The 13,821-nt window shown below is 40.4% G+C and overlaps 1 protein-coding gene across 1 annotated transcript in view; it reads right to left on the reverse strand.

The window, feature by feature from the left end:
• The window catches only part of TENM2 (teneurin transmembrane protein 2), a gene marked incomplete at its 5' end in the record, with an annotated part of 51,102 nt that overhangs the window by 25,514 nt on the left and 11,767 nt on the right, over positions 1 to 13,821 (reverse strand). Inside the window, 6 exons of the mRNA XM_010081089.1 lie at positions 3,039 to 3,059; positions 5,943 to 6,192; positions 7,728 to 7,871; positions 9,006 to 9,273; positions 9,782 to 10,043; positions 12,108 to 12,227. Coding sequence (XP_010079391.1) covers positions 3,039 to 3,059; positions 5,943 to 6,192; positions 7,728 to 7,871; positions 9,006 to 9,273; positions 9,782 to 10,043; positions 12,108 to 12,227 — 1,065 coding nt within the window. The remainder of the gene's footprint in view (positions 1 to 3,038; positions 3,060 to 5,942; positions 6,193 to 7,727; positions 7,872 to 9,005; positions 9,274 to 9,781; positions 10,044 to 12,107; positions 12,228 to 13,821) is intronic.

A 13,821-nucleotide genomic window follows, 5' to 3' on the forward strand; every position in this document is an offset into this window, starting at 1 on the left:
CTGAAGGAGCTAACTGGATTAGGGCCCGGTCAGCGGCTCAGAAGGATTGTCATTTCAAATCTCATTCTTCCTGCTACACCGAACCCTACACAGCAGAGCCCAATAAGCCAAAGCTGCACAGCAGACTTGCCTCTTGATCTCTTTAGCCCTTTAGATCTGCTCCAGGTCAATTCTCTTCAGCTTATCTCTACCTGTTGCCCCCCCTCCCTGCCACCTTGTTTAACTTCTCTTGAAAGCAGAAGCCATAGGAGTAAGATCAAAGAACCAGCTTCTGAGTCACTTACACTACGCCACAAGATTTGTGAGGTCTTGTATAAATAGGAGGCAGAGACATAACAAATTTATTCCTCAAGCAAATTTGTTCTCATTCATTCTTATCAAGAATCTCATTTACGGCAGATGAAGTTGGTTATAAAACTAAAACCAGAAACCCCAAGTGTCTGACTTTAACTCCAAACCTTCTATTATTGAAAAACTGGTCCTCAGTTTGTGATTAGAATGGGTGCTCAGATGGAAAGCTACTTCTCTTCTGAAATATTTTTTCTGACAGCTTGTCACATTTTGGAACTACTTTAGCAAATCATCTGCAAATTGAGAAATGTCAGTCTTCACGATATATATACATTCACACACACAGAACTGCAGTGCAGAAATATTTTCAAAATCTTGCCTGGCTAGTTTAACTCAGTTTAGTTGGGTTTTAAGCATGATGTGAATTTTCCAGCCTTTGGAGCCTATGGGTGAGCATAAAAAGGTCAATGGTGGTTTCAAAGCATAGAAGACAAATGAAGACAGGAAGAAAAAAAATGAAGGTTACTTACCAGTAACCAGAGATATTTGCCTCCAAATATCCACACTCCTAGTTTCACGTGGCAAAAATGCCCATCTCCAAGAGTGAGGATACACAGAGGTAAGTTACGATGGACATAAGCCATTTCTCGATCAGACTTGCCGAGACTAAAGTAAGGCCAAGTTCAGCAGATGGATTATCAGCAGCACAAAGACAACTGCGTTCATGTGGTCATGACCAGATCTGGAGGAATGAGGAGGCCCAAAAATATCACTTTCTACAGTTATCTTCCTCTTTGCCAGTCTTTGACATGCCATGATTTCAGGTCAATTACAATTTTTTCTAAAACTGCAGAAAGTAGGAAGGAGATGGGTTTGATCCAAATTCAATAGGCAGAGGTAATACTATCTGCTGAAGTCTAGGAGTGTAGAAATTAGAGATGAAAAAATACAACAAACAAAAAATACTTGGCAGGTTTATTTCATGCATGGATCGCAAAGTACTTTAAAAAGATGGGTATTATACCCATTTTACAGAGGAGGAAACTGAGGCACAGAGAGGTTAAGTGGTGTAGACAAAGTTATGCAGGGAGACTAGTGACATGCTTGAGATTAGAGCGCAATCTCGTTATTCCCCAAGTTCCTCTCCTCATCTTCAGCAGCAGACTGCACCTCTTCACTAAGCCCTGATCACATTCCTTTTCACCCTCCAAAACAAAGCTCAATCTTCTTTGCACATATAAAAATATTCCTTTCCACTTACAAGACTTCTTCAGTCTCTTGAGTATCTGAGCCATACAAACACCTGCATGTTTGTCCCAGGTTTGAAATTCTGCTCTCCCACCATGCTTTTCCTGGTGACATGCACCACTGTGTCCTCAAAGAAACTACAAGGTTACTACCTTAACCAGGGATGGATTTTATACATGAGGCGTAAACTGGCATCTGAGCAATTACAGGCCTCTGTGTCTCTTTTCTCCGTGCCACTGTAATCTTTTATTCAAATTATACGAAGCCAAGGAATGTACCTTGCTTTAAAAATATTTTCCATAACATTCGATAGTGCTCAGAGGCCTGTGCCAATCACTTCTCCTCCTTGAGTCCTCCCCAGGGAATGCAGCAGCTCCCACCGCGTGTAGCCCTGCTCTGGGCTGTGCAGGAGCCTGGTGCCCGACAGCCAGTGCAGGCAGGATCAGCTTGTCCTACGTGTATTGAATTCACAACAATGCACCAACAGCTTTTCTTTAAATTCAACCAAAAAAGAGAAGCTGCCCAGAGGAAATCGCTAAGCACCTGAAAAATCAACTAAGCTTATAGCTGCAAATGAGGAGCCTCCAGCATCACCAGTGATCATTAGCAAATTGTGAATGAATTCATTGAGATAAGAAAATTTAGTGGAATTACACTTGCTACACCAAAATATATTGTAAAGGGGAAATTGTACTGTTTAGTCCAGACATCTTTTGCATCTAACTTGTATTACAGAAATGGAAAGTGTGGTTTTAAAGGGTGATGCACAGGACACTATGGAATAGGTTACAACAGCTCTTCTTGTTCTTGTCCTTGATATTCTCCAGGTGAACATCTTTCCTGTCCCAGGTGTGGCATGGAAGAAGGCACAAGCATTTTCTACGCTGCTGCCATCCAGAAGGCCTAGTGCTCAGGTGAGACGATTAAAAATCTTTTCTCCTAACGTCTGGAAAGGTTATGCCTCCCTCATGAATCTTACAGTGACTGCATCTAGTGGTTGCATACAACCAGTCCCACAGGTTGACTGACTGTTAAATGTATTTGATGAAGGAAAATAGACACTAAATTATGAAAAAGGACAGAGGGTTCAGAAAAATCGTTAATGACCGGAAAAATGAGTTTTTGACCTATTTGCAGTCATTAGTGCTTTTGTGAACCTTTCTGGCATTTGTAAAACTGCTGTTGTAGTTTACCTCAACCATTTAGACCAATTATAGACAGCAGGGAGAAGTGTTTATGTAGAAGTTAGCTTGGGGTTCATTATATTTCCATTCTACCAGAAATTTCTAATTACTGTCAGAATTTATTTGGTTGCTTTTTGACTGCATTTCGTAATTGCTAACGCTTATCATATTCATAACACACAATTAGCACATAAAAATGTTTCTATATATGGTACATGAAGAACATAACATTACACAAGAAGCACAACACAAAAAGCAAACACAATGAAGCAAACAAACCATATCAAATTATATGGGAAAGAGCTCGTGTCTTACCTATGTTTAAACTCTTTATTTCTTTATAGAAAGGGAACAGAAGAAAAAAGAACAAACAGTTAGCTGGAGAATAGATGGTAAAGCAAACATAGTATTTGTTTTATTTTACAAAAGGACACAGGAGAAGATATCTCTTTCCAGCACTAGCCTTAGCTTGGTTTATGGATGAAGAGCGACTGGGAGCGATAGAGTTGCAAGCTAGCTCCCTAGTAGGATACCCATGCCCCCAGCCCCCACCCCCCATATATTTTACAGGAAACTTTCTAGACCATTGAAAGAGTTTTCATGTGGAAATATGTGTAGTTTGTGGGCTAGGAGAGAGAGAAACTGGCAGTTTTCTGAATACAGAACTGGGAAGGGGGAAGGACTGGGCTTAGGATACTGCCTGCCAGTTGGAGGCAACCTCTTTAATTAGAATAGTTTTCCAACAGGCTGTTTTGAGACAAATTTCTACTAGTTTATTTTCTTCTCCCCCTATCTCTAAAATAATTGCTTAAAGCAGGTTTGGATGCTACTTGGCATCTATTTAGGCCCATCAAAGCAAATCTTAGTGTTAAAAAAAAACCTTTTAAGTGAGCAGTAAGATATGTACGATGGGAGATACATAACATTAATTGATCCCTAGCTTACTGTCCAGACATGAGCTCAAAGGAAAAGTGTCCTCTGCTTCCCCAGAAATAAATGAATACATTCTCCACACCACAGTGTTTCATTGTGTTTATGTCATTTCCATTTGGGAATACCCACTGAATGACACGAGGAGGTGCACGACTCCTGAGCTGCAGCACTAATACACAGCCCCAGACTTGCAACACCAACGTTAAGTGTGACACGTGACACTCTTGAGTCAAAATTCCTGTTAGCTGCTCAGATCAGGCGCCTTCATAAAGGACAGTGCAACGCAAATATGCACAATGGGATATCCTGACTCATAAAGTTACTCAAGATTTATATTGGCTTACATACACCCACTGTGAAATCTAAATAAAGTGATGTATTTGATACTTATGGACATATTATTTGGAATGTTATTCAAGCTACTTGATGCTAGCTGAAGACTCCGCTCTCATTCATACTTAAATGGCTCAAATCTGCAAACTCTTACCCATGCAACTCATACAGATTTTAAGACTGCCATTGAATCACAATTACTGCTACAGATGATGTCTGCTGCGATGGACCTTAATCCCCTTTAGAGGAACAGGGAGCAAAAGACATCACTGCAAATCCTAAAAACCTGTGTGTCAAGTCATTTGCAGCTGTCCAACAGCAACCAAAACACAATAGGTTTATTGTTGATTGCTAATAATTATAACAGAAGCTAAAGAAACTATGCTATGGAGAACAGACTTTCATGAAAGAAAAGAGAAAGTGGACAGAAGCAGATTAAGAAGTCTGTCTTCTGTTTCTTTACTCATGTCCTTTCCTATTTTCCCTCACATGCTGAAGAGCCCAAGCTCTCTGTTGCATAGAGAGAAAGCAAAGTATTCAGACTGATACTGTTGTAAACTCGGGGACAACATTTTCAGATATCAGGTGTGCCAGGAAACTCTGTCACTGGCTGATATTAGGAAGTGAGGCACATATAAATGCCTCATATTAAGTACCCTAATTTGAAAATGTTTCTCTTCACCTATAAAGCTAGAGTCCTATTTACTAGGAAGCTAAACTGAACTGAACAAATTAGAAGAAAAAATCAGCACATTCTATATAATGCAGAGTTATGGTGTATATTGATATCTATAGCAGGTCACACATCCATACCAGCTACCTCCTGTGGTTATACTGAGCTGCCAGCAGAAAGCACTGCATGATCTATGACTTTTCTTTTTTAGACATAACAAGGAAGCCTGATGGTGTGATGTAGGTGTCAGAGAGTCCTGAATCAGATCTCTTTTCTCTTATATAACCAGAATTCACAACAGTGACATTAACAGAATGACATGAATGGAAGAGAGGTATAGAACAGAGCCAGGCCTCCTAGTCTCTAACAGTCCCATCACTTTGCACTTTTTCCCAGTAATTAAAAGTACAGTGGAAGCAGAGGAGTTGGTTATTGGCCATATCATTAAAAAAAAGGCTAAGGACCTCCATTCACTCAATGTACTCTGCAGCTATATCGGATTTGAAGGAGCGCTAATCCTACTGCCTGAGTGGGCTGTAGAAGACAGCCAATGCAAGAGATTTTTCCTCATTTTTCTGTGAATACTCAACAGTGCTGTGGCTATAGGGTTCCGTTACATCAGTTATGGTTTGAAGCAATAGCTCTTGCCTCTCCTAGAAGAATGAAAAAAGGAGATGGAACAGAAATGGGTGAAGTGGTACACTCTACACTCATGCCTTCCCTATTAAGTGATGAAATCTTAATGTTGGGGGCAGAGGGCGAGAGAGATACAATCTTAGAGAGTTCTGATGATGCCAAGTGACTCTGTATGTCAACCTCAGCTGCACTTGCCAACCTACAGGAGTAGAGTTATGAGTATGGGAAAGAAGTGGGAAAGTGGCTCTCAAACCACTGACAGGAAAACCTTCCTTCTAACCTCCTAAGACCGTTACACCTTTGCTTATCACTGTGGCTCCATACCAAGGGCAGTCAGCTCTGCAGTCTTCAAACAAAACTGAATGCTGTATAGTACTGAGGGGAGATGGTATCAAACGATCACCAACAGGACAGAAGAGGGTGGTCTGTGCTGTTTGTACTAGTTGGTTTGTACTCTTTATCCTTCTCTATAGTCATTGCTCTGATAAGCTACAGACTTTCAACTATGCATTTCTGTGCCCCATTTCTCCACTGGAATTTAAATAGGTTGAAAGTGACAATGTTTTACAAAATTATAAAAAGTAATGGTAAAGGCTGATTTGAGCACAGGCTACAGAAATGAAGTGCAAAAATTAACACCTTACCTCAGCTCCAATATACTAGTAACGTTCCTGGACGGGAAGATACGCCGAATATAGTTAAAATCTCCAACAAAGAGACTTCCATCAATACCCACTGCCAGTGCTACAGGGGCCAAAAGTTTATTTCCTTCTGCCAGACCATTGCAGCTAGGACAGGATATGCTCCTTCGGCGCCCATTCCCCATAATGCTGGTGATCACAGCCGGCTGCTGAGTTAGAAACTGATTTTCTCCATTGCCTTTGTGCAATATACCTAATAACAAAGAGGAGAAGAAGTGGTTATTACAGTCATTCAGTGCAGGGGACTTCAGGTAGTTCTCTTTTCAACAGCTGCTGGTAAGGACTGTGCACTGAAGTGACTCCAGCATTTGGTTCTTCAATGGTGCAAAAGGAGTCAAAGAGCTTTGAAGTAGTAAAAATGAAAGTGCAATAAAGATTCTCTGTTATAAACCACAAACGTACACAACCACAGACCCAAATCTAAACCCAGAGTCCTTTGGCAGGCATTATGAAAGAAAACACTGCCATACAACTCTCTGGACTGGCACAATGGTTTAGACTGCCTTCCTAACTGGGAAGTGAGACGGCAAGCAGCGGGGAAGACGTGTTCCTTACTTGTGTCCCTGGATCTGCTCACTCCATTTCCTATGCTACATTTTGTTTGGAATTTTGTGCCAACCTTATTGTTCTCTTTCCACCTCTCAGTCTTTCACACTTTTTTCATGGAAAATTAAAAAGGAGAAATGGAGATTCCAGAGAAGACAATAGCACAGACAATGAAAAGATAGAAGAAAGATGAAACTCCTAGAAAGGCTGCTAAGGATCAGTGATGAAAGGCAAGTGGGAAACTAGTGGTAAGGATCTTTATTAGGCTTCAAAACATGCCTTTAAGATGGCATTTATCTTCAAAATATTTGTTCACAGAGCAGACCCCTGGATTATGACAGCATGACCATTTTCAAGGTACCAAAGACTGCAGAAATCTGTCCAGAAACTTTCAGCCTCAAGTTCTTTTGGAAATGCAGCTGTATGGTCCTAATGTAACGGGCTGCCCACTGATGACAGCGGTGAATATCAGGCACTGCCCAAATGGCTGTCTCAACAGTGTCTGATCTGCTGCACAGCACTTCAAGTGTGTTCAAATAGCCCGATTTTGCCCATTCTGAACACTGCTTTAGATTGCTTGAGCAACAATATCCTTTGCAATTTGCTAATGCGGGGATCAGCAGGGAGGCTGTAGAAAACACTTCACAAGGATCAAACGAAATACATGCTAAGCATTCAGCTCCCCAGGAGTGGCTGGTAAAATATGGAGACCAGGAACATTCAGCTTAGGATATGTACAGACAAAGAGAAGTGAGGAAAAAACAGGTGACAAAAGAAAAAAACAAATGAGTCTCAGTATCTCATCACAGTCTCATACACCTTTTAAACCCCATCTCAGATTAGAGGGAAAAAGGTCAGATCAAAGGAACCAGGAACGGGTGTGGCTAATATCAGAAAAACAGGGAAGGAAGACAGATATTCCACAGGAATAAATGAACATCAGAATACAGGATAAAGATTTGGACCTTAAGAAAGTCATGCTGTGCAGAACAGTAAAAATCTGTTGAAATTCTACAGAATTTTTCTAAAAACTTAAACATGTCCCATACCTTACTGAGCTGAAGGTGAAACAAAGAGAGTGGAGGAATTGCGTTTTTTAAAGTGGAAATATAATGCAAATAAAAAGTGTTCACAGATGAAACTCCATACAGCACAGAAAACACATAGACTCTACTAACTCACCACTCTTGATGTTAAGTACATGATGTTTATCCAAAGACCACCCTCCTAAGTTTGAAGGATCTAGTTCAAATCCTTGCAGCAGTGCTGTCCTCTTCTCCCATAAAATGAGACTGGGGCAAGTCTCATATTCAAAACCCACAGAAACTGAAACAAAATAAAATCAAATCTAATATATTCGCTGAACAAACACTGAATTAAAGGTCCAGAGCACATCCAGATCATTCAGCATTCCAGTTCCCCAGCCCCCTCAAGATCTTATTCCTGTCTTTTATTCTACAATATTAAATTCAGATCTTTGACTAAACACAACTTTGAAACTTCATTCACATGTACTCTGCAGGGATTTGATCACTCCTCTTTGAATAGCTGGCATTGGGAAGTGACTGGTTTGGTGAGAGGACAGTGAGAAATACAATTTTTAAAATATAATAAAATTATTCTATCAGAAAACAGGACAAGATCAAACTCTTAATTTGCCAGATGTTCACAGCATTTATTTAGTGTGTTCATTTTCCATACCACATACCAAGGAGCAGTGAAAACTTTGGGGGCTTTTAAACACACATGCACTGTAAGCATTACTCAGGAAAACAATACCCTATGCAATAATGTAAGAAAGAAAAGCTATAGTAAAGACGATTTTAGAAAACAGAAAAGAAATAAGATTTTAAAACTAAGTTGTTTTTCCACACTGGCACAGCTCTGATGCCCATTTTAGCACTGTTGTATCAAAATTGTTCTGATTCTCCAATGAAAATGAAAACTTTAAAATATCACAATGATCACTCTTTTCCCCACCCACTAGAACCAAGAGAACTAGAAAGGGCTATAGAACTACAGACTGAAGAGCATTAAAAACACCATTCCATTTCAAATGTATGATACCCCAAGAGGCTATAACAACGACATGCATGAAAATCCAAATGCACTGAAGAATGCCAGCCAGTCCAGCATGAGGTTCATTTGTTAGCTGAAAGAAAATAAAAACAATAGTGACAGACTAAGTTTCACCTAAGTTCCTGTGGCCAGTTTTTCCCATTGTCTGGTCTAAACCTTCTAAGTCAGCTACCGATCAGGAAACACAGGCATGGTGTTGGAGTTTAGAACCTCTGAATGTGATCTTTAATGTGTAAAAGAGACATAATACAAAGATAAATTGTGTCAGGAAGACAGGAACTGTTTACTCTTTATTTACTTCTCTATAAGTCTTTGCAGTTTTCTTACTGAAAATTACAGGTGTTATTTGAAAAGTTTTAGAGGTTGTATACGCTGACTTACCTACAGCATCTGACAACCCATAAACCTTCTGACCATATGCATCTGTTTTGTCCCAGATAAATGTATATGCCAAGTTGGGAGATGCTTGAAATGATTTTTGAAACAGGTGCCCTTCTACTGCTACCATCAAATGAACTTTGATTAGATTCAGTGGCACAAGTGACTGAGTCATGGCGATCTTAAGTAAGGATTTATATCCAGCAGTACGGGAACTCAGGTAGCTAAGCTTTATACTAGAGCCAGGGATCTCGATTTCTTCATGAAGAACCTGAATAGGAAAAAGATCAAACATTTTACATTAGCGCTTTGTTATTTTTTTTTAGAATAATATCCGCAAATCAGTGCAGTGATGCAGTTCAGCTGACACTTCTGAACAAATAATTATTTGGTGTCTGTGTACACTGCTTTTTAAGAGCCCACTGCTGGCAAACATGCAAATAAGTACAAGTGTGGTTAGCAGCACACACCTAGCCTTTGCTAAATTCTCTTGGAACACCTAAGCTGTCAACCGAAACACAGAGATATACTTGATATATTGTATGATCATAAGAAGGTGCGATGCAGTCAAAGATAAATGTGTCTGGGTGACATATACCTGGGATATCTCCTCCAGACCTCATTAGGAACCCTGGTATCTGTCAGAATGAATGCAGTTCTACAGAGCCATTTGCTACAGCAATGCCAGGGGACGAACAGTGACTCAGTGGTAAGTGCTCAGGTCAGCACTAGCACCTGACCACGGATTCCTATATTTATTTCACTCACACTGTTCTTACCTGGGTTTCTGGTACAATGGGATTCCGGCCAGGAGCATCACTGAAGAAAGTTGAAAGTGGTGATGAAATGATGACTGGATCAGGACGGACAAAGCCACTCAGATCACAGCTGGGAATGGAGTTCTCCTCTGTCTTCATCACAAGCGTGTCCATGGCGTAGAAGCTATTCCACGGCAGCCACACAGTCCTTTCCTGACTCATAAATGGGGCCCGTTCAAAGTGCAAGGTCAGGGATGCTCCGCCATTTGCAACCAAGTCAAACCTAGAAAAATGTGGCCTTTAGAAGTGACAAGATGGAATAATTCCAGTAATTGCATTCCTGGCTAATGAAACGGGTATAGCAACAGGTATATTTTTGGGTGTCATGGTTCACGCAATCAGTAATGGGATGTGAACCTTGGCAACGAAACAACTGAAATGGGGGATGGACGAGGAGCTGACTGAGAGCTCATGGGTCAGGACCAAAGGCAGGGCAGGGACAGGTGACATTACAGCGGGGGTCTGCTACAGGCCACACCCGACCAGCAAGACTGAGCGGATGAGATCCTCTACAGGCAGACAGGCACAGCCTCACATTCACAAGCCCTGGTCCTCATGGGGGACTTCAACCACCCCGATAGCTGTTGGAGGGACAACATGGCACAACATAAGCAATCCAGGAGGTTTCTGGCGTGTGTTGATAAATTCCTTCTCCAAGTGACACAGGAGGCATCGGGGAGAGCTGCTATGCTGGACCTTGTTCTCACCAACAAGGAAGGGCTGGTGGGGAAAGTGAAGCTCAAGGGCAGCCTGGGCTGCAGTGACCATGAGATGGTGGGAGTTCAAGATCCCTAGGGTGGTGAGGAGGCTGCACAGCAGACTCTCTACCCTGGACCTTCAGGACAACATGGTCTAGTGGGAGGTGTCTCTGCCCCTGCAGGGGGGTTGGAACTAGATGACCTTTAAGGTCCCTTCCAACACAAGCCATGCTATGAATCTATGATTCTATTAAATGCAGCCAAGACAAGCAATGATTTGAAGTCACCTGGACAAGCCTTGTTACTATGTAAAATCTGCAATAAATAACTAAAAAATACCCAACAAACAAACCCCCACATCTATTATTACAAGTCACCTTTAGAATCAGCAGAGAAGCCAAGTTCATACTGAGCTGGACACTGAATTATCCCTTTCTTAAGCTGTCCATCAAGCACAGAACGGGACACACAGCAGTAGGAGAATAGCACTGAAGAGTTTTTCTGTTTGTGTTCTACGAATAAGAATTCCTGTCCCCAGGACAACTGATCTGTAATTTTTCTGAGAGATTATCTATTTACTCCCAACCCCCTACATAATCCCAGCAGTAATGTGGAGCTGCACAGGCATTTTGAAATCTGGCCTAAATGAGTAAAATTCTTCTAGGTTGTTCTGACAACAGAAGTAGATATCAGTTGTCTCATGTAAATGCTGGCAACGTAACAAATTACTCCATGATTTCAATAATCTATTCAGATCTAAGTATAGCTGAGCTCACCATTTACTGTACCTTAAACCACTGAAATCAACAACATTATTCTTTTACTATAACAGAATAATATTCGGGGAAATGTGGAAATGAAATACTCCCTACAGCTCAGTTGACTCATATTAATTATTTCAATTCCATTGTTTGCATGCAAGATCAAGATAAAATGGCAAATGTTTACAGTGCATGTGTCACAGATACACACACTGTTTTAGTCATCACAGCCAGTAAACCAGATAAACCACGACACATTGATTTTTGTTTATCTGAATTTGTGTGCATTTCGAATCAGCTGATACAAGGGGGAAAAGGCACTTTTTTGCACAGCAGGAAATTGTATAAATATATTCAATTAGAATCTTTTGATTACATTCTACCCTGAAGAAACTCAAAAGATAGTGGAACTTCAAAAGGAAATAGAGGCAGAAGGGAACTTTTAACAAAATATACTATTCAATAATGATACAATTTTTTTTTTTTTTTTTTTTTTTCCCCAGTAGTGTTAGCCTGCCTTGCATTTTAAAATAAAATATTTCTGGTCTCAGCTGGATATGACTGTAGTCCACAAACATTTTCATAGATACAGAGCAATTTATCTGAAAGGAGTCTGTCTGCTAACATGTTGTTATCACAAGTCAGCCTTTTTGTATTTACTTGCAGTTAGTATTCAAAATGCCGTGTGAAAAATTACTTTTGTGTTTACTTAATAGTTCTTTGCCCTGGGAGGAATGCAACGCATGATACCGCATGGTTTCATTAGCTCCCACCATCTGTTAATCAGCAACACACGAAACAGGTACTCAGTCAAGCAAGCCAACTCACGTGCCATCCTGCCGAGTGATGGTGTAGCCGTACTTGGGATACTTGACAAACGACACATTGACCCCAACTAGAGGAGTCCCATCTGTAGTCACCACTTGACCTCTTATAAGAGACACAAGACTGAAAAAGAAAGATAATTCAAGGTATTGAAGTTAATTACAGAAGCAAAGTTATATTGTTTATAAACTGCGTAGTGGAACACTTGTGCCTCACTCAATCTAAATCCAATTCACTGCCAAGTTTTTTGGAACACTAAGAGACCACAATACTGCCCAGCTCGCCCTATATACCTAAATCAAGGAAATGTTTATCTATGCAGTGAGGTCTGTGTACACAGAATGGGAGTTACTGCCTTCCTTGTCTAAGGAGGCTTGGTCTCACTGTCTGACGAGGCTTTGCAGAGGAGAAACCACCTCACATTCAGCCAAGCCAGGACTGGGACCCTGAAGTCCCACTGAAACAATGCTTGGGCACTTCTCAGAAACCTCCCTGGCTACAATCACGTGTCTGTGGATGCCTAATATACTTCAAAAATATGGTGTAATGCCCTACTTCTGCTTTATACAATTTGCCAGATTAAGGTTCATGTTCCTTCATGAATAGCTGAATAAAACAGAACTAAGACTCCTGCCATCAGAAACCCCAGAAAACATGTTAAAAAAAAAAATCTAAAATTTCAAATGAGATTTTTTCTTAAAAAACAAAATCTAAAATTTCAAATGAGATTTTTTCAAAGGAGTGTGAGGACTGAAGTTCCCAGCTCCCGCTAAGTCTAGAGCTCTAATTCTTAGACTGTTTTGAAGAATCCAAACCATATCCATAAATTAACAGCTTAATTATTTCTAATATAGTATTTCTTGGATGGCACATGAATGTCTGCATATCACTCAATCCAACCCATATCCATAAATTAACAGCTTGATTTCTAATATAGTATTTCCTGGATGGCACATGAATGTCTGCATATCACTAGACTCATCTAGAAATTTAGAATGATAATCACCTGCTTTTGTAAAATACTTCAAGATCTAGGAATAAAGTGTTGGATCATGTTAATAAAACAACTGAACATTATCAGATGATAGTGGATACAGGTGCACTCCCTTTCATTCTGGGTGACTTAATAAGGCAACAGCTCAAGCACTGGTTAGCACACAGCATGTAACAGGACACTGCCTGCTCCTCTTCACTCGGAAATTTTGCTGATGTAACATCTAGACAGCAGCACCTACCAACCAGCCCATGGACTATATGCTTTTTGTGCTGTAGCCTCTATTCCTTTTTGGACAAATTATTCAGCCACATGAATTAGGAAGCTTCTCTCGTTTTCCTTTTCATGCAACATTGCAGAAAATTGCAAGAATTCTCCCATTTTATTTTTACAGAGCTTATGAAAAAAAATCAGTTTTCTTCCATTTTTCCAACCAACTCCATGTGTGCATGCATAGAGTATTTTATAGAATAGGATAAAGTCTATACTATATAGAATAGCATTAACAGGGCTTTTCTGACAGCATATGGAAATCAGTGTGCTATCTGAGCATCACAGGAATGAATGCAACGGGGACCTGCCCAGTCTATCCAGAAACATTACGATCCTTGTTCTACAGACAAATATTTACTGACTTGCTCTACATCACCCAGGAAGCCTCTAATGAAATCCTGACTGAAAAAAGTTTCCTGTAATGAAGTCCAATCTTTTGGGTGTTATTTC

Source organism: Pterocles gutturalis, unplaced genomic scaffold (genome assembly GCF_000699245.1).
Source record: "Pterocles gutturalis isolate BGI_N339 unplaced genomic scaffold, ASM69924v1 scaffold5734, whole genome shotgun sequence".
Lineage (NCBI taxonomy): Eukaryota > Metazoa > Chordata > Aves > Pterocliformes > Pteroclidae > Pterocles > Pterocles gutturalis.